This window comes from Macaca mulatta, chromosome 14, assembly GCF_049350105.2.
Source record: "Macaca mulatta isolate MMU2019108-1 chromosome 14, T2T-MMU8v2.0, whole genome shotgun sequence".
Taxonomy (NCBI): domain Eukaryota; kingdom Metazoa; phylum Chordata; class Mammalia; order Primates; family Cercopithecidae; genus Macaca; species Macaca mulatta.
In genome coordinates, this window is record NC_133419.1 from 10780768 (window position 1) to 10805477 (window position 24710).

Genomic DNA, 24710 nt, shown 5'->3' on the forward strand with positions numbered 1-24710 from the left:
CAACGGGATTAGAGGTGCTTTCAGTGTGTAAGCCTTATTTCTTTTCTTTTCTAATTTATTTATTTTTTTTGAGATGGAGTTTCTATCTAAAATTTTGTCCAGGCTGGAGTACACTGGCACGATCTTGGCTCACTGCAACCTCTGCCTCCCAGATTCAAGCAATTCTCCTGCCTCCCCCTCCTGAGTAGCTGGGATTACAGGCGCCCAGCTAATTTTTTGTATTTTTTGTAGAGATGGAGTTTCATCATGTTGACCAGGCTGGTCTCAAACTCCTGACCTCAGGTGATCCACTGCTTTGGCCTCCCAAAGTAAAGGGATTATAGGCCTGAGCCACTGTGGCTGGGCTTCCTTTCTAATGCTGAAAGCAGATCTGATTTTTTTTTTTTGGAGACGGAGTCTCGCTCTGTCACCCAGGCTGGAGTGCAGTGGTGTGATCTCACCTCACTGCAACCTCCGCCTCCTGGGTTCAAGTGATTCTCCTGTCTCAGCCTCTCGAGTAGCTGGGATACAGGCGTAAGCCACTGTGCCCGGCCGCAGATCTGATTTTATGATTAGCTGGTTTTCTCTTTTGTCCTTTACTACATTTCCCATAGATTTCTTTAAGGCAGAGTCCCAAATTTACCATTTTCTCGTTAATGTCTTCCTTCCGTTCCTACTAACCCGTGGAACAAAAATAGCAGATAGGATATATTGACCTCATATTTGGCTTAAACATGTCCTTCCAGTATTTCTAAAACTTCTAAGACATTATAGAATAGATAAATCTGGCTGGGTGTGGTGGCTCACACCTGTAGTCCCAGCACTTTGGGAGGCCAAGGCTGCAGGATTGCTTGAGGCCTGGAGTTCAAGACCAGCCTGGGCAACAGAGCAAGACCTCGTCTATACAAAAAATAAAAATAAAAAATAAGCCAGGTGTAGTGGCATGTGCTTGTAGTCCCGGCTACTTAGGAGGCTGAGGTGAAAGGATCACTTGAACCCAGGAATTCTAGGCTACAGTGAGCTATAATCATGCCACTGCACTCTAGCCTTAGTGATGGAACAAGGCCCAACCTCTTAAAAAAAAAAAGAAAAAAAAGTAAATCCTTCAGTACATATCTTTACCCCCTTTTTAGAAGCTGGTATTATGCAAAGATGTATTGCAGTTGTTCTCTTGAAAATGTGTTTATGCATGTTAAAATATGTTCTGCTCTTTTCTTAAATAGACACTGATGTTTTTGGTTAGAGATTGGAGTTTCCCTTATGAATACAGCTACGGACTCCAAGGAGGGATGGCATTTTTGGATAAGCGTTTACAGGTAAGTGGGACTATAATCTTCTGAGGAATTATCTCAAAGTAGTGATAGCTTTCTCATTTGCCTTTGGCTATTGTATTTAAAGCAATTATTGGAAATGATATTGAGTACATTAACTCTATATGAATCTTAATGCAAGCTAATATTATTTATTCCTGATAAGATTAAAGAACCTGTATATACAATGCACAGGAACTGTAGAAGAAAACTCTGGGCCAGTGCCCAAGCTTTGATTATAATTTCCATTTTACATTTTAAACCAAGTTCTATATGTGTCTTTAGAAGTCACACTCAGAATCTTAGTTATGTTATTCTTATTCAAAATTTTTACTTATTTTGGGATAAACAGGCCTAACCTGTTCCCCCAAACCAAACCAAAACACAGGAATCCTTTGTCTGTCACTACTAATTGGTTAGATCCTCCTTCATCCACACAAACCATCCCTTGTGTAATACTCTTTTTAAAGAAACTCTTCCGCACCTGATTTGTTAGCTATAGGAGTCAAGCCATGGGTAATCAGATTTGTGTGTTTATTGCTTCTTAGGGTTCTGAGTTTTCTCATTTGGCCACCATGATCCATCAGAGTGGAGGAGTCTTCTTACCTTTGTCCTTATACTAGTTGTCCCTAGTAAAGAAAACCAGAGGACTTTTGGTTGGTAAAGTGTTGGTCTTCATTGGCAGGTGAAGGAACATCAACATGAAGAAATTCAGAATGTTCGAAATCACATTCACTCATGTTTCTCCGATGTCACCTGCTTTCTCTTACCACATCCAGGACTTCAGGTGGCCACAAGCCCTGACTTTGATGGGAAATTAAAAGGTGTGTTCCAAGTGTTACTTTAAACATGTGATTTGATCTTTGAAATTAAAAATAATGAATCACTTACAAATCAAGTGAATGCTTAAGAAAAATGGTGTGCTGTCTTACAATAGTATTTAAAGTCTAGTTCAGATTTTGCTCCTGACTTAATGCACTCATCAGAATTAGTTTGCCTTGACTTCTCCACTTGTAATGGTGGTGTTCATATCCATTAGTAGTCTTTCTAAGAGACTCGTTATGGTTCTTGGTTTACAAGAGATACAAATACTAAATAAAGGAAGACTAAACATTAGTCAGCTAATATTAAGTAAAGTTAACTTCCCAAGGGAAGGCAGCATGATGCATAGCAGAGCTATTATTTTCATCTTATTTGTGATTATAGCAAAACCTGATGCTGGGTCATGTGCTAATGTCAGGAAGTGGTAGGTGAGAGGAATTGTAGTTGGGACTCTTGGGCTCCATTATCTTATTTTTGTTCCTTTTTCATTAAGGCCTTGAGTCATTAAATGGCTGGCCCTTGATTTACACATGTGTTAAACTGAGCACTCATTAATAAGCTTATCCGAGTCTCTCAGATTGCTGGTAATGTTTGCAGCACTATGCTAGGTACTTTGATACTTATGCTCCCAGTAATTCCATGAAGTTGATGTAATTTCCTTTATCTTATACGTGAGGAAAATGGCAAAAATAGTTAAGGAAAAGGAGGAAGGTTAAGTAACTTGCTCAAATTGCTCTGCTAGTAAGTAAGTGGTGAGGTGCAGATCTGCATCCAAGTTCTTGTTGCTCCAAACCCATACTGGTCTAAAATAGGGGTTCTTCTGTTATATGGAGGAAATCATTTAGAGGATATGTACTGTTTAGTTACTACTAAAAGGTTTTGAAGTGAATGGTTTTCATAGCCTTATATTAAATATAAAGTGCATTATTTTTAACCTATTTGATTTAGTTGATCCAAGAAAATGAATGTTCAACGCAAGATTTTCATTCCAGCTGATCTTAATATTGCAAAGAAACTGAGTTAAAGAGACTTAACCTTTACCTTTTATTTGTCACTTCTCTGATATTTTTACATGGTTGGCAGCTTTCCTGAGGAGGAGACTTCCTTGGCCTGTTTCATGGCAATTGAAAGATCTAAGATATATTGCTTTGGGAGAGAAATCTGCTTGGCAAGCACTGGACCTAGAATCTTTTACCTGAAAAGCAGTTTCAAGGGAGTTTTCAGAGCTGAGTAGGGAGAGAAAGTTGAGTGTGTGTATGTGTGTCTCTAGGTAATATATTGTTTAGGATTATAATGCTCCATTATTAGTTGTACTTTTACCAACCTGAACTCGGATTTGTTCATCACTGATGGGGAATGTGTCCAGTGGAATTCTTAAATGGAGGTGTTAGGAGAGGATGAATTAGAGTGACTCCTAGTGATTATCCTGTATAAACACACACAAATGGCATTCTTCCATAGTTTCAATTTTAATACTCCAATGCATTGCTTTAAAGTTTGTTTTCATTTTTATCATGCTATTCAGGGAGTAGGCAGAGTTTCTTAAAGTTCAGTAGCCCTGGCTTTTTTAGCATCACTATGCCTGGCTAATTTTTTTATTTTTTGTAGAGACAGGAGCTCCCTATGTTGCCCAGGCTGGTCTTGAACTCCTGACCTCAAGTGATCCTCCCACCTCCCACTTCAACTTCTTAAAGTGTTGGGATTACTGGCATGAGCCACCATGCCCAGCCAGTACTTTTTTAAATGGAAAGATTTGAAAAATAAAAATTTGCTTTTTTGCCTAACTTTAAAATGTTAAAAATATGTTAAAAGCCTGCCCTCTGTGTTTATTTCAGGAACTACAATTATTATGAGGATTGTTCATGAAGAATTCTTACTAGCTCTGCAAAGGTTTATGTACATTTTAGATTTGGAATTTTAGGGAACCTCTTAACCAGGATATTGAAAGGTTTTGAGTGAAGAGTAAATTGGATGCTAAATTGCAAGTAGCAGGTGTTTGTATTTGGCAAGTGCTAGCTTGAGAACCACACACATTTTATTCTAGGAGACCTGTTAGTAGAACTAATGTAGTTTTCAGAATTAAAAAAAAAGATAGACATTATATTTTCTCAGGTATATACTTGTACAGTTCCATGGTTGAGATTCTGCAGTCCTGTTCCATGTAACTTGGAAAAGACAACATTAGCCTGAGGTTGTTAGGGCTAATCCATAAAAATAACTTAAAATGTGCCGGGCGCGGTGGCTCAAGCCTGTAATCCCAGCACTTTGGGAGGCCGAGACGGGTGGATCACGAGGTCAGGAGATCGAGACCATCCTGGCTAACACGATGAAACCCCGTCTCTACTAAAAAATACAAAAAACTAGCCGGGCGAGGTGGCGGGCGCCTGTAGTCCCAGCTACTCGGGAGGCTGAGGCAGGAGAATGGTGTGAACCTGGGAGGCGGAGCTTGCAGTGAGCTGAGATCCGGCCACTGCACTCCAGCCTGGGCGACAGAGCTAGACTCCGTCTCAAAAAAAAAAAAAAAAAAAAGAACTTAAAATGTAATTTTTGTGGAACATTTAAATTTCATAAGAACTACATTCTGAAACTATTTCTGCAAATGTTCCCCCAGATACTTTAGGAATTATTCCAGTGGTTTTATTTTAGTTTTAAAGATCAACCACTTATTTAGAGGTAGATGCCTGCCAAACATGGTCTTAGTTTTGGTATAACTGATACTGAGCTGCTGTTTCTTGCAGTAATTAGCTAGCATAGCTGCTGAGTTTTTGTTGTTGTTGTTTTTGTTTGTTTGTTTGTTTTTTGAGACAGCGTCTTGTCTGCACTCTGTTGCCCAGGCTGGAGTGCAGTGGTGCAATCTCAGCTCACTGCCACCTCCGCCTCCCGGGCTCAAGCGATTCTTGTGCCACATTCTCCCGAGTAACTGGGATTGCAGGAGTGCACTGCCACACCTGGATAATTTTTGTATTTTTAGTAGAAACGGGATTTCACCATGTTGGCCAGGCTGGTCTTGAACTCCTGGCCTCAAGCAATCTGCCCCCCTTGGCCTCTCAAGGTGCTGGGATTACAGGTGCGAGCCACCACGCTAGGCCTAGAATAGCTGCTCTTTGAGAATACTTTTCATCAGATGCAGGATGACTGTGTTGTCAGCATAAAGAAAATTGTCATCTTCCTATTTACTGTCACAGGGAGACCTAATACAGTAACTACTGAGTTGTTTAGTTAGAAATTACACAGGAGGGTTTATAGGGCACAGTCTTCTTTGACACCATTGAAGATTGAGATTGTTTCTGTTATGAGACAGTTTTTGTCTATTCTGATTTTAAAACTGTTATTTTGGTGTAGGCTTCATAGAAACATGAGTAGCATATAGGGTCTGTACAGCTTGTTAAAGTGGCAAGTGTAGCATCTGGATCCTGCTACTACTTCTTGTGTGAGGTATTTTTGAAACACTCAGTCTTTCAGTGTGATGGAAATTGAAACCATACAAAAAGGTTTTTTGAATATATAATACATTCACATGTTTAAAATGTTACAAAGGATTAAAAAGTACTCAGTGAAAAGTCTCTCTTCCATTTTTGTAGGCTTTCAGAGTTTCTTTAGTATATGAAAGCAAATGTGAATGTGTACAGAAATGGCCTATTATGTATACTTTTATACTTTTTCCCTACAAGGTTATAAAGTACTTTTCCCATGCTTTTCTTAAAATTTTAGTTTTATTTTTCATGTTATAGTCTGTTGGTGGAGTATTGAAGAGTTCTTATTTGATGTGGGCTCCTACCTGCTTTTTTTTTCAGTGTATAGCTGGGAACCCAAGAAGATGTTAGAAGATTATGTAAATCAGCTTTTCTGTATTTTAATTCTCCTGTGTCTTTGTAGTTGGACCAGCCAATAATTCTTACTTTGAGGAAAGAACTCTATTTAATGGTTCTCCTGATCCCTCTATGGAAACCTTGTAGAAACTGCAGAGAATCTGTCACCTTTCTTGAGTTAGTGGTCTTTTCATTTTGGGGTGGTTCCAAGGGTCTCTGAGGAGATAATAGAAAATAAATATAATGAGGGACAGGTACTTCTTCTTTTAACATTAAAAAAATTAACAAGAATAAATCAAATGGATGACCAGTGATTTCTAATTGATTTAAAAGAGTAGTGTGAGGGCGTGGCAAAGGTCTGAGACAACTTGAGAGGTTGAAAATTGACCTGTTGTAGAGCTTGTTAATAAATTCTTTTTTTTTTTTTTTTTTGAGATGGAGTTTCACTCTGTTGCCCAGGCTGGAGTGCAGTGGTGCGATCTTGGCTCACTGCAACCTCTGCCTCCCGGGTTCAAGCTGTTCTCTGCCTCAGCCTCCCAAGTAGCTGGGATTACAGGTGCCCGCCACCACCTCTGGCTAATTTTTGCATTTTTAGTAGAGATGGGGTTTCACCATCTTGGCCAGACTGGTCTTGAACTCCTGATCCACCTGCCTTGACCTCCCAGAGTGCTGGGATTACAGGCATGAGTCACTGCGCACGGCCATCAAATTATTAAAAAGTGAAATTTCTTGAAAGGCTAGGGAGTAGACCAGATATCCCAGAGTGAAAACCAAGGTAAGGATATTCTGCATATATAGTATTCTATTTTGAACTAGAGAAGACTTTCTACTACAGTGGGGAAGGAGAAAAATGAAGGTACATTGGGACAGAGATCTATCAGCAACTTGGTCATAGCCAGAAAGTGTCAAAACATAGTCTCAGACCCCTTATTCTCTCCCACTTTTTTTTTTTTTCTTGAGGTGGAGTTTCACTCTTGTTGCCCAGGCTGGAGTGCAGTGGTGCAATCTCGGCCCACTGCAACCTCCTCCTCCTGGGTTCAAGTGATTCTCCTGTCTCACCCTCCTGAGTAGCTAGGATTACAGGCACCCACCACCATGCCCGGTTAGTTTTTCTATTTTTAGTAGAGACGGGGTTTCACTATGTTGGTCAGGCTGGTCTCCTGACCTTAGGCGATCCACCCGCCTCAGCCTTCCAAAGTACTGGGATTATGGGCAGGAGCCACCAGGCCGGCTTCTCTCCCACTTTCAACAACCAATGTTAAAAGCACTAGACTGGGAAGATTGCATTTTATGTTCACTTTGGTTGAATAAGGCTGTTTGGCTTATTTTTTCCTTCTTTGTGGTCCTGTGAACAGATATTGCTGGTGAATTCAAAGAGCAGTTACAGGTACTGATACCGTATGTATTAAACCCATCTAAGTTAATGGAAAAGGAGATCAATGGCTCAAAGGTCACCTGTCGGGGACTATTGGAGTATTTTAAGGTAAATATGGATTTTAATTATTAAAATTTTTGATTTTTGGTAAAGCTGATCTAACTTGTAAATCAAGTTGAATTTAAATATTGTGAAACTTAAAATTTTCTGGGGGAGATGGTGAAAGGCATTTTCAGAGACCTTGGTGTCCTTCCGGGAGTGGGCCATTGGGTGGCAGTATTGGTCTGAGAACCAAATGGATGTTCTTTGCACTCTCTTAGAGGAGCAATTAGCTGTGACTAAAGGAAGATTGTTCCTCAAGGAAGATGGTGTGGACAGGAGGTGGTTAGGAAGTTGCTGTGAGTAGGAGGAGACGGCACCTAGATGTGACACGACTACCTCAAGGCGGATGGTCACTCTGCCCACAGGTAGTGGTGAGGTCAGCGTGCATGGGGAGCTGGATGGGAATCCTAGCCTCTGTAGGTTTGTGCTGCTTGAGAACATTTTTAGTTAACTAAAAATGCTAACATGCACTCAAAGGTGTGTGGTGTGTTTTTGCTAATTCCTGGTTGTTGATCTAAGTGTTTAGGAAAATGCAGTTGTATGGTCACTTTCTAAAAATTAATTATGAGTAAGATATGACTGAATAACATTTTATAGCAGTTTTTATGTTTATATTTTAAGGCATATATTAAAATTTATCAAGGAGAAGATCTGCCTCACCCCAAGTCCATGCTTCAGGTAAACAAGATTTGGCATCCTAAATGCTACCCTTCAATTACCTGAGTTGACCTGTATACAATAAGCAGAGTTCTTCAGGAAGAGAATGTGCTTTTTCTCCTTTTTCATTATGCTGGGGTCTGTTAATTTTTTTTTTAGCACATTTTGCAGTAGTGTGGCCTCCTAGTTCACTTTGCAGTAATGTGACCTTCTAGTTCACTTGTTTGTATTCATGGTTGTACAGTTGAAATGGCTTCTTCTCACTGGGCCTAGTCTTTTCACCAAACACACTTCGGGAAGCACAGCTTATTATTCTTGGGTGAAACATACCCAGCATGTTAGACAAGCAATTTCTTGTCATCTGTTGTTTATTATTTTTTTAATATAATTTATAATTTATAATTTTTTGAGACAGAGTCTCACTCTTGACAAGGCTGGAGTGCAGTGGCATGATCTTGGCTCACCGCAACCTCCACCTCCTGGGTTCAAGTGATTCTCGTGCCTCAGCCTGCCAAGTAGCTGGGATTATAGGCATATACCCCACCATGCCTGGCTAATTTTTGTGTTTTTAATAGAGATCGGTTTAGCCATGTTGCCCAGGCTGGTCTCGAACTCCTGAACTCAAGCAATCCGACCGTCTTGGCCTCCCGAAGTGCTGGGATTATAGGGGTGAGCCACCGTGCTTGGCCATAATTTTTTTAATAATAAAAAAAAAAATAGTGATGTGGTCTTGCTGTGTTGCTCAGGCTGGTCTCAAACTTGGCTCAAGCGATGTGCCTGCCTCAGCCTCCCAAAGTGCTAAGATTATAGGTGTAAGCCACCGTGCCTGACCTACTGTTTACTTTAGTGGAACATGTCCTGACATACCTGTTTACTGTTCGCTAATCAGGTTTTTAATTTGCAACTAGAATGTCATTTGGTTAGAATATAATTTTTACTTTCATATGCTGAACATAAGGGGATTTATTGCCAAGTGTTGATTTCTTCTTTTTTTTTTTTTTTTTTGAGACGGAGTCTCGCTCTGTCACCCAGGCTGGAGTGCTGTGGCCGGATCTCAGCTCACTGTAAGCTCCGCCTCCCAGGTTCACGCCATTCTCCTGCCTCAGCCTCCTGAGTAGCTGGGACTACAGGCGCCCGCCACCTCACCCGGCTAGTTTTTTGTATTTTTTAGTAGAGACAGGGTTTCACCGTGTTAGCCAGGATGGTCTCGATCTCCTGACCTCGTGATCCGCCCGTCTCGGCCTCCCAAAGTGCTGGGATTACAGGCTTGAGCCACCGCGCCCGGCCTGATTTCTTTTGTAGCAGAAAATTTTCATAAAGGGAGCTAGCGCCTGGGATTGACATTGCAAATAATTTTTTCCTTTTTTTTTTTTTTTGAGACGGAGTCTCGCTCTGTTGCCCAGGCTGGAGTGCAGTGGCGCGATCTCGGCTTACTGCAAGCTCCGCCTCCTGGGTTCATGCCATTCTCCTATCTCAGCCTCCCAAGTAGCTGGGACTACAGGCGCCTGCCACCATGCCTGGCTAATTTTTTTTTTATTTTTAGTAGAGACGGGGTTTCACAGTGTTAGCCAGGATGATCTCTATCTCCTGACCTTGTGATCCGCCCACCTCAGCCTCCCAAAGTGCTGGGGTTACAGGCATGAGCCACCGCGCCCGGCACCTCCCCCGCCCGCCCTTTTTTTTTTTTTTTTTTTTAAATAGAAACAGGATCTAGCTGTGTTGAGCAGGCTGGTGTTGAATTCTTGGGCTCAAGTGATCCTCCCACCTCAGCCTCTCAAAGTGCTGAGATTGCAAGCATGAGCCACTAATCCCAGCTTTTTCCTTTTTTTTTCTTTTTTTTTTTTTGAGACAGAGTCTTGCTGTATCGCTCAGGCTGGAGTACGGTGGCATTATCTCGGCTCACTGCAACCTCTACCTCCCGGGTTCAAGCAGTTCTCCTGCCTCAGCCTCCTGAGTAGCTGGGACTATAGGCATGCACCACCATGCTCAGCTAATTATTTTGTGTTTTTAGTAGAGATGGGGTTTCACCACGTTGGCCAGGCTGGCCTTGAACTCCTGACCTTGTGATCTGCCAGCCTTGGCCTCCCAAAGTGCCAAAGTGCTGGGATTACAGGCATGAGCCACCGCACCCAACCTTTCCTTCTTTTTTATTTATTTATTTATTTTTTTGACTCACATCTATTTTTTTAAAGTTGAAGCAGTGGAGCCAGGTGTGGTGGCTTATGCCTGTAATCCCAGTGCTTTGGGAGGCTGAGGTGGGCAGATCACTTGAGCCTGGGCGTTCAAGATCAACTTGGGCAATATAGGGAGACTCTAGCTGTGCAAAACAAAAACTTCAAAAGTTAGCCAAGCGTGGTGGCACGCAGTGGCGGGAGGATGGCTTGCATTCAGGAGATGAAGGTTGCCGTGTGCTGAGATCACCAGTGAACTCCAGCCTGGGTGACAGAGTGAGACTCTGTCTCAAAAAAATAAAATTTAGGCCGGGCGCGGTGGCTCACGCCTGTAATCCCAGCACTTTGGGAGGCCGAGGCGGGCGGATCACAAGGTCAGGAGATCGAGACCACGGTGAAACCCCGTCTCTACTAAAAATACAAAAAATTAGCCGGGCGCGGTTGTGGGCGCCTGTAGTCCTAGCTACTCGGGAGGCTGAGGCAGGAGAATGGCGTGAACCCGGGAGGTGGAGCTTGCAGTGAGCCGAGATCGCGCCACTGCACTCCAGCCTGGGCGACAGAGCGAGGCTCCGTCTCAAAAAAAAAAAAAAAAATAAAAATTAAATTTAAACAATTAAAAAATAAATTGATGCAATGAAATATTTTCCTTGAATTTTGGAGATTTAATTTTTGCTAAAGATTCTTATGTATAAGAATACGTATTTCTATGTATATGAACTTCTACCATTTTTTTGGGTAGAAAACTTGGCAGAGAAAGTATTTTATTTCATCAGTTGAACTATATGGAAATCTAGAAAAATAGGAAGAATGGGGAATAGAGAAGATTTTTTATTAGGTCATTTGTGGAGGAATGTTAAAAGAGGAAGGATTTATAGTTCATGTTTTTCTCTCTTAAAAGGCCACTGCTGAAGCCAACAACTTAGCAGCTGCAGCCTCTGCCAAGGACATTTATTATAACAACATGGAAGAGGTACGTGGGACATATGCCTCATTCTGAAATATCTATAACCTGTCTGGGCATTGTTGCGGACTTCAGAAGCCCAACTTGATCCTACTTAATGTATCTTTAAGTGGTGAGGCAACAAAGTTATATTCAGGTTGTCCTGGTAACGGGGGCCTTCTAATTATTACCATTTCTTTTTTTGTTTGTTTTTGTTTTGTTTTGTTTGAATAGCAAATAGTTTATTGGTAAGTACATGGTTTCAGTGGGAGTAATAAATTCACACGAACAGGAGACAGTAATCAAGTCAAAAGAATAAATGCTTACTAATAATCAGAAAATCTGTGGCCATTAAGGCTGGCACATAAAAATCCAAAATCACTCAGAGGCCAAATAAGAAGATTCGTGCTCTTATTAGTTCACATGGAGTAGGTCCATAGTACCTGGAATCTGTAGAATTCTGTAGATTATCACCTTCTGACCAGACATGACCCACTGGGGCATAACTGTGGCTTTTAAGGAAATCTGATGGACTAGAGGTGAGGATTTTGTCTCCTTCCAAACCAGTTACTCTTTTACAAATATTTGATTTTTGGATCACTTGGGCTTTTTGCAGTCACCTCTTTGGATACTATAAAAATGTCGACTAAGATTTTCTTCAAAGACAATATCTGAATTTTGAATTGTAGGCTCCACTGATGGTCCAGAACACATGACAACACCACCAACGTATTCAAAAGCACAGTGAGCTATACAGCCATACTGAATAGTATAGCCAGCAAGTCGAAAGGTTTCCCCAGAACACCACGAAGCATAGTTCTGTGTAGACTCTGCCACCATTGGTCATAGGTCTGTTCTATAATTCATTCAATTTTTAGGGAAGTCGCAGGGCTTCCAGAAAAAAAAAAAAAAGCATGTCTCAAAGCGTATGTGCGTGATCCATGATTTCAGGAATCCTTGGGTCCCAAAGAACCCTGAAGACCCTCAACCAGGACATAGGTGGGCCTTTCTCACCTGGGTCCCCCAGAAGTTGACCGTTTGGTTTTGTTTTTTTGAGACATAGTCTCACTCTGTCACCCTGGCTGGAGTGCAGTGATACGATCTCAGCTCACTGCAGCCTCCGCCTCCCGGGTTCAAGCGGTTCTCCTGCCTCAGCCTTCTGAGTAGCTGGGATTACAGGTTCCTGCCATCACGCCCGGCTAATGTTTTTTGTATTTTTAGTAGAGACGGAGTTTCACCATGCTGGCCAGACTGATTTCGAACTCCTGACCTCAAGTGATCTGCCTGCCCCAGCCTCTCAAAGTGATGGGATTACAGGCGTGAGCCACTGTGCCTGGCCCAATGTCACTGCTCTTTCCAATTATATTATCACCCGGTTTTTTAAGTGTGTTTTTCAGAGGAAGTGAAACTAGACTTTATTGGTCTTAGTCATCTTTTAAAAGTTAACTTATTAATATATTGTTAACATCTTAAAACATTCTAATCCCTTCATTATCTTTTCATGTTTTATTTGGCAGTTGTTTTTGAAGAGATCTTTTAACATATTGTGTCTTTGTTCTTCCTAGGTTTGTGGGGGAGAGAAACCTTATTTGTCCCCAGACATTCTAGAGGAGAAGCACTGTGAATTCAAACAACTTGCTCTGGACCATTTTAAGAAGACCAAGAAGATGGGTGGGAAGGATTTCAGCTTTCGTTACCAGCAGGAGCTGGAGGAGGAAATCAAGGAATTATATGAGAACTTCTGCAAGCACAATGGTAGCAAGAACGTCTTCAGCACCTTCCGAACCCCTGCAGTGCTGTTCACGGGCATTGTAGCTTTGTACATAGCCTCAGGCCTCACTGGCTTCATAGGTCTTGAGGTTGTAGCCCAGTTGTTCAACTGTATGGTTGGACTACTGTTAATAGCGCTCCTCACCTGGGGCTACATCAGGTATTCTGGTCAATATCGTGAGCTGGGCGGAGCTATTGATTTTGGTGCCGCATATGTGTTGGAGCAGGTAAGTGGTGCTGCTGAAGAGCCTAAGGGTTGATAATGGGCAGATATTTGTGCTTCTGTTGTGAAATATCTTAGTTTGGAAGAATTTCATAGCAAAGACATGAGACAATGGCCACTCCCTTGGCCTTCGTTTTCTGATAGACTTTATGTTTTATCATCCTTTAGGATATTAATATTTATTCTTAATATTTTGTTTCCATGCCTAAAAAGGCCCCCCCAACCTTCTTTTTTTTTTTTTTTTTCTGAGACAAAGTCTCGCTCTGTTCTCTTGCCCAGGCTGGAGTCCAATGGCATGATCCTGGCTCACTGCAATGTCAGCCTCCCAGGTTCAAGCGATTCTCTTGCCTCAGCCTCCCAAGTAGCTGAGACTACAGGTGTGTGCCACCACGGCCCGCTAGTTTTTGTATTTTTAATAGAGACAGGGTTTCACCATGTTGACCAGGCTGGTCTCGAACTCCTGACCTCATGATCCGCCTGCCTTGGCCTCCCAAAGTGCTGGGATTACAGGTGTGAGCCACCGCGCCCGGCCGAGAAATAGCCCTTTAATGCAAAAACATTGCAACTTAGACATACTGATTGTGTTTCCCTTTGGCAACTTTTTTTTTTTTTTTTTCCTGAGGCAGAGTTTTACACTTTTGCCCAGGCTGGAGTGAAATGGTGTGATCATGGCTCACTGCAACCTCTGCCCACTGGGTTCAAGAGATTCTCTTGCCTCAGCCTCCGAAGAATAGCTGGGATTATAGGTGCCCGACATCACACCCAGCTAATTTTTATGTATTTTTTAGTAGAGATAGCATTTTGCCGTGTTAGCTAGGCTGGTATTGAACTCCTGACCTCAGGTGATCCACCCGCCTCGGCCTCCCAAAGTGCTAGATTATAGGCATGCGCTATCATACCTGGCCGGCAACTTCTAATTACATACTCTTCAGACATAATTTTTATGTGATTCTCCCTTCTCACCCGCCCCCAGATTTATTTCACTGAAAATCAAGAGCTTTGAAAAAATTATGAACTTAACGAAAAATGTTCGGTTTTGAGTCCTACTGGATTAGGAAAGGGATGGTATCTCTTTTTATTTAAAAATCTTCCAAAAGCCAGTGACTTGCTTATTTACTTATTGGGTTGCTTGTTTATTTATTTATAAAATTCTTTTTGGAGACGAGGTCTTGCTCTGTCACCCAGGCTGGTATCTTAGCTCACTGTAACTTAAAACTCCTGGGCTCAAGTGATCCTCCCGCCTCAAGTGAGCCTCCCAAGCAGCTGGTGTTACAGGCGAGTGCCACCACACCCGACTAACCCAGTAGCTCTTGGACATTGACATGGTCAAATTTTGTACATCTTTGAGATGATACATTTGTTTTTCTGAGTAACATGAACAGATTAGTTGGGTTAGCAGCTTGTGAAGCCACAGGAGCTGCCTATCCTACCCCAGCCACAGAGCAGATGTTCCCCTGGCTCTCTTGGGAGTTAGTTCCTGCCACAGCTTCCCTGTATCCCTGCATTTTCATTACAGTGCTTTCTGTAACTTGCTGATGATGGAGACAGGTTTTTGAAAGGTTAAGGACTTACTTTCTTGTTGCTGTGTTGTATTTTATTAACTTACATGTTGAATAAATGGACTTTTGCAGGCTTCTTCTCATATCGGTAATTCCACTCAGGCCACCGTGAGGGATGCAGTTGTTGGAAGACCACCCCAGGTTAAAAAAGCTCAATAGCATCTTAACATGAAGATCAAACAAAAAAACGAACCCCTACTGATTTCTGGGTTTCTGCCACGGCCACAGGTTCATATCTAGAGGAATGGCAGATCTGAGACCATCCAGGAAGAGCTAAAACATGGCCCTGTAATAAATGAGCAGACCTCTCCTGTGGTTTCTGATTATTAAACACACTTCCATTTCTCTTGGAAGCATTTCTTTTCCTTGCTGTTATAGATGCAAGCCTGTGTCTATTTTCATATTACTCTGCTTTGTGCACTTTATGGAGGAGGAAGCGAGAGGAAAATGGAAATGCAGCTTTTAAGTTCTTTATGTGCCACTTAGTGCCTTTTAAGATTGATTCCCTGATTTTGCAGACACGATGGGGAGGGGTTGGAGGATAACCTCATGAAAGATGCCATTTTTGGGGTGAAACTTGTCATTTCTTTTATACTTTACTCTTTTGAGAAGGATTCCTTTTTTCTTTTCTTTTTTTTCTTGAGTTGGAGTCTCACTCTTTCACCAGGCTTGAGTGCAGTGGTGTAATCTTGGCTCACTGCAACCTCCACCTGCCGGGTTCAAGCAATTCTCCTGCCTCAGCCTCCCTAGTAGCTGGGACTACAGGTATATGCCACTATGCCCAGCTAATTTTTTTGTATTTTTAGTAGAGACGGGGTTTCACCATATTGGCCAGGATGGTCTCCATCTCTTGACCTTGTGATCCACCCGCCTTCGCCTCCTAAAGTGCTGGAATTACAGGCGTGAGCCACCGTGCCCAGCCAAGAAGGATTCCTTTTTTAAAAGTTTACAAAACTTGGAGAAACTTCAGAACTAAAGACTAACTGAAAATGATGTCATTACACTTTTAAAAAATTTACAATAGGGAATCCTATTGCCTATTGTGGAAAAATCGTGTCACATTTAAATATACCATACTCTGAAATGTGAGGTTTTTACCCAGTAGATTGACAGTTTTGTTGCAATTTGCTCTATTTTTTTTTTGGTCCCTATAGCTTCTTTCTAGAAAAAGAGGCAAACGTGCCTTGAAAAGCCAGGGTGGCTCATAATAAAAGGAATGAGATAGATACTTTAAGAAAAAAGCTAAGTTTAAATGAACCATGTGACCTCTGATAAGTCACTTGAACTTGTGCCTTGGTCAGGTTCACTGTAGGTTTACATATGTATGTATGTTATACACAAGTCTTGTAATTGTCATTTGAGGGGATTTGTTTTTGAGAGTTCTGCATAAGAACAGAACTTTATTAAAGATTAGAGGGAAGATATTACCAAATATTACTGCCTTTAATTGATGTCTAATTTCATAATTCATGTGGCTTAGCAGCAATTAATAAATAACCTGATTTAAGGTCTTTCCTCAGAATGTTAATTTGCATTCTCTGCCCTGTCTGATGTTCTTAATAATGAAGCTAAAATTAACCCATTTTATTTAGTGAATTATCTATTTAATTTTACTTTGGCTAGTCTGGTAGCTTTAAGATAGCGTTGGCTTAGCAAGGAGCAAAGTCCTACCCAAATATAAACAATATCTAGAAGTATCTAAGAGTTCTTTTTTTCTGTTTACCTTGATTAGGAGATAAAGTTTTATCTGTTAGTTGCTTTTCCTTTTGGAATTATTGTGGATTTTAAAACTTAAAACTTGCCTGCAAGTATTTATATAAACATTCAGGTATATAAGCCTTAATTTCTAAGATAATTTAACTTTTGTTATGGGAGGGAGGTAAGAGTGTAAATTTTATATAGATGAAGGTAAGATCTGAGTGTAAACTTTATATACATTAAGTATGAATGGAAGGTAGAAAAAAAGAAAGTCCCTTTTTGCTTGTAATTTCTTTATCAAATAATTTTCTTTTGACATTTTACCACTGAAGTATTTCTATAAGTCCTAAATTCCCAGCATACTATGTCTCATATTTATATGCCATCTTGCAAATAGTTCTTGCTATTTTATTCACTTGCTGTTACACTTTAGAAAAATGCCAGCTTGTTTACTTGCATTTATCAGTGATGCCAAGCTTTGACTGTTAACTTGAAAGCTTGCTTCTGAAATGTTGGTGCATTTTCAGGTGACCTCTTATCTCTCTGAAAGTTCATACCTATTAGCAGACTCTGTAAATATTGAGATACTTAGCTTTTAATACATTCTATAAGTAAATTTATAGATTTCAGAATAACTGTCAAAAAATTTAATGGTAAGAAGGGGTGATGTGTCGAAAACTCATACTAAAGTATTAGGTCACTTTTAAAAAAGTGATAATCTGTGATTTAATGAAATCTTAAGATCAGTTACTATTTAAATTCACCATTTCTGTTTTGGTCTTATAAAGAAACCTTGGTTTAATTATCCAGATGAAGTCCCCCTCACCTTTTTTTTTTTCTTCTTCTTCTGCTTCTGGAAATTGTTTATAAAGTTTTGTCAGTGAGGGTTCTTAAGAGTTTTCTTTGGCCTCTTTTCTCTCAACAGTAAATTGATGATTTTATATCAGCTTTTTCAATGAAAGATGCATTATCATTGCTGGCTATAAATCATCCTGGGGAGATTTATAACCAGGTTACAAATAATGTCTTTTACTTCTTTCACCTTTTACTTGTGGTTCAGATGCTCAGACTGTGTGTTTGTGTTGTGTCTGTTGCTCTACCACTTTCCATGCAGTCATTTTTAATTTTACACAATCGTAACAATATATGGAACTCATTCCTATGAATATATAAAAGGAGGCTTCCAAAATTTTCTATTAAAATATTTCAGGATAAATGTTGATAATTTGAAAAAATAATTTCAGTGAGCTGCTTATAGTACAAATGGTAGAATCAGAGTTTTCATTCTTTCATTGAGAAATCTTTCTGTAAGATTGACTCGTAGATAAAATGAAACTACTGCGTATGATAAAACACTTTCAGAGTCATGCCTTATTTTATCTTATTTCATTTTAGTTTTTGAGACAGAGGTCTCGCTCTGTCGCCCAGGTTGGAATGCAGTGGTGCGGTCTCGCCTCACTGCAACCTCCACCTCCCGGGCTCAAGCGATTCTCCTGTCTCAGCTTCCTGAGTAGCTGGGACTACAGATGTACGCCACCACGCCTGGCTAATTTTTGTATTTTTACTAGAGGTGGGGTTTTGCCATGTTGATCAGGCTGGTCTCAAACTCCTGACTTCAGGTGATCCACCCCACTCAGCCTCCCAAAGTGTTGAGATTACAGGCGTGAGCCACCCCGCCCAGCTGAGTCATGCCTGATTTTCATAGTATAACAAGAAATGTTCTGTGGAAGTTTATGTTTTAACACCTCTTTTATACTTGGTAAAATTGCCTGTGTTTCGCTTTATTTATTTTATTTTTTTGAGATGGACTCTTGTACTGTCGCCCAGGCTGAAGTGCAGTGGTGTGGTCTTGTCTCACTACAACCTCCGCCTCCTGGGTTCAAGTGATTCTTCTGCCTCAGCCTCCCAAGTAGCTGGGGTTACAGGCATGTGCCACCACACCCGGCTTATTTTCGTATTTTTAGTAGAGACAGGGCTTCACCATGTTGACCAGGCTGGTCTCAACTCCTCGGGTAATCTGCCTGCCTTGGCCTTCCAAAGTGCTGGGATTACAGGCGTGAGCCCCTGGAACCTGGGCTTGTTTTGCTTTATTTTTTCTCTTACATGAAGTAAAGCGCTTTGGTCAAACAGACACATTATACTGCCTTGTACTGGTGATCAGTTTCATTAGTGGATCACACACAGTGTTCTACCTGGCTTGTAAAATGGTGCCTTGGATAGGGTGAGTTTGGATAAGTATGTATGAGTTATAGCAAAATTAAGTAGGTTGAGTCAAGTCCATGTAAAAGCAATAAAACAGTTTTAATTTTTTTCCTAGGTTCTTTTAAAAAATGATGTAACTTACATGGAAGTCTTCATAGAACTTTTTTCTTTCCTAGAACTATTGAAATGTAATTTAGGATGATTTGATGTTCCATCTCAAGTTGTCAACATGGCTGTGTCATTCTGGCTTACACATTTTTGATCTAACAATTCTAGTCAAGGGATAAGGGCAGAATGAAGATAAGCTTCAGTTATGAAAGTACAAACTATTTGTGTGATTAATTTTTAAAAATGACAAGAAGCCCATTGTAAAAGAATATTTGCAGTCAAATCACTTTTCTTATGTTGTAAGTACTGTTGTAGCTATGTTTTGGGTAGTGGTTCTCATCTACCTTGGAGTGCATAAGACTTACCTAGCAGGCTTGTTTAAAAAGTTCAGATTCCCAGCTTCGTACCCAGGGATTGCCTCAGGTGGTATGGGCTGTGGTCCTGGAGTCATCACTTTTATAAATAGTGGTTCAGAGCCCACAGAGAGAGACTGCTTCATCGAATGGGAAGTACCAAGGAGAAAGTACAATTCTGTGTTGTCTGGAGGCAAGTGGACACTTTGTACCTGAGGTTTAGAATAGGTGGTCTCTTGCCAGTACAGTCCCAGGCGTTTTATGTGTTTAGAAGTAGTAAGGATGCCTTTAATTCAGAGGATTAAGCTCCTTAAAGCTGTTTTTCTCCATTGTCATAGTGCCTTCTCTGAAAAACGAATGTACAAGTATCCTATTTTCTAACAGATGTAACTAGGGTTTTTTTAAAAGCACTTTTTCATAGTTTTTCTTTTAAAAAGTAAAATTCAGCACTGTGACTTCAATCCCCAAATCTTTCACATACAGGTGAAACATTAAGCCACAAATAAAAATAATGAACAAGAAGGAAGACAAGATCCTAATTTCTGTCATTAGCGACCTAAGTACCCCATATCAGAAGCTTTGCAAAACAGATCTAGGGACAGAAGGGTTTTTTGAAAGACATTTTTCTTTGGAGAGGAATTTTGTGTGCCAGGACTAAAGTTTAAATATAGTGTTTTTATGAGCAAGGGAAGGTAGCATTGATTCCCAAAGCTTTCTAATTAGATACATGCTGTCATGGATGTAAGCCTTAAAGGAGTTAATACTAATCTTGTACATACATAAATTTTCCTCAGGTTTCTTTTTTATTTAAAAAAATGATTTGTTAAAAGTACTTTCTGCTAGACCCTTGCCTTTGAGTGGCTTTGAAATTTAATATAGTTTTTAAAAAGTGCAATGAGATGAGATTATGCTATTAGTATATTAAAAGCATGTTTCTGTTTTACTCCAATTTGTAAGATCATTTAATGGAATAAAGATCACAACACCATGTTATCTGTGTTTTCTTTCTCTTTTTTTTTTTTTTTTTAATATGGGAGGTTATGTGAAATAGAGTTTGGCTTGGCAAAGTGAGTAAGACTTCTGACGGGATAGTGGCAATGTGGTTTGAGTAAGCTTTCTCTGTCCTACAAAACGATACTGAACTAGTATCTTACTAGCATAGTCCTGGAGAAGGCTGTTGTTGGCGGGGTTGCTTAAAAGTGAGGACAAGGGCCGGGCGCGGTGGCTCAAGCCTGTAATCCCAGCACTTTGGGAGGCCGAGACGGGCGGATCACGAGGTCACAAGATCAAGACCATCCTGGCTAACACGGTGAAACCCCGTCTCTACTAAAAAATACAAAAAACTAGCCGGGCGAGGTGGCGGGCGCCTGTAGTCCCAGCTACTCGGGAGGCTGAGGCAGGAGAATGGCGTGAACCCGGGAGGTGGAGCTTGCAGTGAGCTGAGATCCGGCCACTGCACTCCAGCCTGGGCGACAGAGCGAGACTCCATCTCAAAAAAAAAAAAAAAAAAAAAAAGTGAGCACAAGGGCCAGGTGTGGTGGCTCACTCCTATAATCATAGCACTTTGGGAGGCTGAGGTGGGAGAAATGCTTGAGCCTAGGAAATTGAGACCAACTTGGGCAATATATGGAGACACTTTCCACCTCTGTCTCTACAAAATAGATTAGCGAGGCATAGTGGTGCCCACCTGTAGTCCTAGCTTCTCTGGAGGCTGAGGCAGGATGATCACTTGAGCCTAAGAGTTTGAGACCAACTTGGGCAACATATGGAGACACCTTCCACCCCTGTCTCTGAAGGAAAAAAAAAAAAGCCAGGCATGATGGTGCGCACCTGTAGTCATAGCTACTCTGGAGGCTGAGGCAGGATAATCACATGAGCCCAGGAGTTCGAGGCTGAACGGCAGCCTGGGCAACAGCAAGACCCTGTCTCTCAAAAAATAAGTGCAAATGTTATTTACAGTAACATGGACTTGTGAAGACCTCTGAATTTGTAGCACTTTCATTTAGTTGCCCCATCTGGAGCCAGCTGATTAAATAGTTTCTCTTTGGGGGTGGGGCCAGGGAACCTAAATCTCTGCTGAAAGCTTTCTCTTTCACTGATGACCTTGGACACAGTGGGGAGATTGAATTGAATTTCTCAAATATGACAAATAGCTAGACATACCCCATTTAGCCCTACAGTAAAAAGATTTCTTCCCTAGTTGGAAACACTGGGTGGGATCAACAGCATTTCTCCATCCAACCAACCCATCCATCCCTGGTTGTTACCGTATGTCAGGTGCTGCCCTTGAGTTCATCACAGTTTAGTAGGGAAGGGGCAAACTCAAGGCTGATGATGTGAAGAGTATGATGAAAACAAAGATTCAGGACTTGGGTGCCACCATCAGGGTAGACGCTCTCATCAGCGTAAACTGGGGAGAAGGAAAGACCAGGGTGAGGAATGCAGTCCTGTATGGATGGGGAGCAGTTAAGCAAGCTGGCTTGTCTTTGGCGCATTGACATTCTTGCTTTTGATTATCGTATATCACTTTGCAAAAGACAAGTCCAACTCTAATTAGCTTAATCAAAGAAGGAAAAATTTGTTAACTGGGAAAAAGTTTCTTGTAATTGGACATATGGGGTAAAACTGGTATCAGGCACTGGAGGAACTCAAATGTCAACAGGGCTCTTATTTCAGTGTTCAGTGACCTATTTTTTTCTTTTTATTATTATACTTTAAGTTCTAGGGTGCATGTGCACAAAGTGCAGGTTTGTTACCTATGTATACATGTGCCATGTTGGTGTGCTGCACCCATTAACTCGTCATTTACATTAGGTATATCTCCTAATGCTATCCCCCCTCCCCACTCCCCACAATAGGCCCCGGTGTGTGATGTTCCCCTTCCTGTGTCCAAGTGATCTCGTTCAATTCCCACCTATGAGTGAGAACATGTGGTGTTTGGTTTTCTGTTCTTGCGATAGTTTGCTGAGAAGGATGGTTTCCAGCTGCATCCATGTCCCTACAAAAGACATGAACTCATCCTTTTTTATGGCTGCATAGTATTCCATGGTGTATATGTGCCACGTTCTCTTTTTTTTTTTTTTTGAGACAGAGTCTCGCTCTGTCGCCCAGGCTGGAGTGCAGTGGCGTGATCTCGGCTCACTGCAAGCTCCGCTTCCTGGGTTCACGCCATTCTCCTGCCTCAGCCTCCTGAGTAGCTGGGACTACAGGCGCCCACCACCACGCCCAGCTAATTTTTGTTTGTATTTTTAGTAGAGACGGGGTTTCACCGTGGTCTTGATCTCCTGACCTTGTGATCCGCCTGCCTCGGCCTCCCGAAGTGCTGGGATTACAGGCGTGAGCCACCGCGCCCGGCAGTGCCACGTTTTCTTAATCCAGTCTGTCATCAGTGACTTATTTATCTGCTGTTGCAGATAGGTTTCCTCCATGCTCCAGGGGAGGACAGGCACCAATAGTTCCAGTCTTGTATCATCCCACTTTAATGTACCCTGAGGAAAGAGGCTTTTTTTTTTTTTTTTTTTTTTTTTGAGCTACTTGTGAAAAAATAGGTGTGTATATCTGCATCCCAGATAAGGCTTCTGATTTGTTTGGCTTGAGTCATGCTCCTTCCATGGTCAACACTGTAGCCTGGGGGCTGAGGCATCATAACCAGCCAGACCTAGGTTGTAGGTGCCTGTTGTCAGAGTGATGACCACGTACTATGACTGACAGCTCCACCGGAACCACACGGAGTCACCAAATGAGACTGCTGGGCAGACCAAAACAAATAATCCACTACAGATAACCAATTCCAGTTAACAATGGCCATTGAACAATGAGAGAAATAAAACCTGGACATTTCCCAGGTTAAAGGTTCTGGAATTTTTTTTTTTTTTTTTTTTTTTTTTTCCTGAGACGGAGTCTTGCTCTGTTGCCTAGGCTGGAGTGCGGTGGTGCAATCTCGGCTCATTGCAACCTCCGCCTCCTGGGTCAAGTGATTCTCCTGCCTCAGCCTCCCGATTAGCTGGGATTACAGGCGCCCACTGCCACGCCCAGCTAGTTTATTTTACTTTTAGTAGAGACGGGGTTTCGCCGTGTTGGCCAGTTTGGTCTCGAGCTCCTGACCTCATGTGATCCACCCGCTTCAGCCTCCCAACATGGTGAAACCCTATCTCTACTAAAAATGCAAAAATTAGTCAGGTGTGGTAGCGCGGGCCTGTAATCCCAGCTACTTGGGAGACTGAGGCAGGAGAATCGCTTGAACCCAGGAGGCGGAGTTTGCAGTGAGCTGAGATCGTGCCACTGCACTCCAACACTTTAGCCTGGGAGACAGAGCAAGACTCTGTCTCAAAATAAATAAAAAAATACATACATAAATAATAGATTCCCCCTTGTCACAAGAGGAATGGGGCTTCATAGCCGTGCTATGCAGAAAAGCCTGGAAGCTTTGGAGTTGGACGCTAGTTGGATCCTGGCATCACAGTCCACCTGTTCGCCTGCTCTGTGCGGGGGATAAGGACTCAAGGCGGTCTGGATATCACCAACCGCCTTGTTGGTGATAGCTTGGCATCATGGGGCAGTTTCTTAGTAAGTCCCGGGGCCTTTCTTAGAGAGCTCCTCTTTTGAGAATTGTGTGAGAAGTAAAAATACATAGCCGTCAGTACTGCTCCCCCTTCCCAGTATGATTTTTTGTTTTGTTTTGTTTTGTTTTGCTTTTTTTCTGGCACAGTGACAGGAAAAGAAAAGATAAGGGAGGTGACATCTGGGAGCTTCTGGAAGCAGAGGGTGAGGAAAGGCAGAAGTCAGCCTGGCTGCCTCAAAACCGAACCTGTCCATCTTGGGTTTGGATGACCTTACAGTCAGTCCCTGGCTCAGCATGCTCTGTAATTTGTTTGATGAGTGATAAGGCACATAAAACTCTGGTATTTTTATTGCCTCTGACTCTCCTTGTCAGAAAGGTGGTGAAGATCATGTGATGCTGATGGGCACATACCTATTCTCATGTTAGTAACAGCCACCATGTGTTGTGCGAGGATTTACCCTGTGCCAGACGTCGGGCTCAGCACTTTATTTTTATTTTATTTTATATATTTTTTGGGATGAAGTCTCGCTCTGTCGCCCAGGCTGGAGTGCAGTGGCGCGATCTCGGCTCACTGCAAGCTCCACCTCCCGGGTTCACGCCATTCTCCTGCCTCAGCCTCCCGAGTAGCTGGGACTACAGGTGCCTGCCACCACGCCTGGCTAATTTTTTGTATTTTTAGTAGAGACGGGGTTTCACCGTGTTAGCCAGGATGGTCTCAATCTCCTGACATCGTGATCCGAGGGCTCAGCACTTTATAAGCATCATTTCATTTGTTGCTCTCTCTTTGGGGAATGTATTTTTAAAAAAATTTTTTTATTTTGAGACAGAGTCTCACTCTGTTGCCTAGGCTGGAGTGCAGTGGCATACCTCGGCTCACTGCAACCTCCATCTCCCAGGTTCAAGCGATTCTCCTGCCTCAGCCTCCCGAGTAGCTGGGACTACAGCTGTGTGCCACCACACCCGGCTAATTTCTTATTTTTAGTAGAGATGGGGTTTCACCATGTTGGCCAGGATGGTCTCAATCTCTTGACCTCATGATCCGCCCGCCTCAGCCTCCCAAAGTGCTGGGCT

At 41.9% G+C, this 24710-nt stretch overlaps 2 protein-coding genes and 1 pseudogene across 7 annotated transcripts in view; 1 reads left to right on the top strand and 2 right to left on the bottom strand.

Moving 5' to 3' along the window:
* The window catches only part of SPINDOC (spindlin interactor and repressor of chromatin binding), a 207207-nt gene extending 189971 nt beyond the window's left edge, over nt 1-17236 (bottom strand). Inside the window, exon 1 of the mRNA XM_077961222.1 lies at nt 17232-17236. The gene's annotated coding sequence lies outside the window, so the exon portion shown is untranslated. The remainder of the gene's footprint in view (nt 1-17231) is intronic.
* ATL3 (atlastin GTPase 3) overlaps nt 1-20066 on the top strand; it is a 49918-nt gene extending 29852 nt beyond the window's left edge. For all 6 annotated transcript variants that reach the window (XM_028833324.2, XM_077962531.1, XM_077962528.1 and 3 more), the window contains 7 exons: nt 1203-1295; nt 1975-2113; nt 7276-7403; nt 8019-8075; nt 11124-11195; nt 12731-13162; nt 14790-20066. In XM_028833324.2, coding sequence (XP_028689157.1) covers nt 1203-1295; nt 1975-2113; nt 7276-7403; nt 8019-8075; nt 11124-11195; nt 12731-13162; nt 14790-14876 — 1008 coding nt within the window. In that variant the 3' untranslated portion in view covers nt 14877-20066. The remainder of the gene's footprint in view (nt 1-1202; nt 1296-1974; nt 2114-7275; nt 7404-8018; nt 8076-11123; nt 11196-12730; nt 13163-14789) is intronic.
* LOC106993205 (mitochondrial inner membrane protease subunit 1 pseudogene) lies at nt 11492-11980 on the bottom strand (annotated as a pseudogene).
* Nucleotides 20067-24710: the final 4644 nt, after the last annotated feature.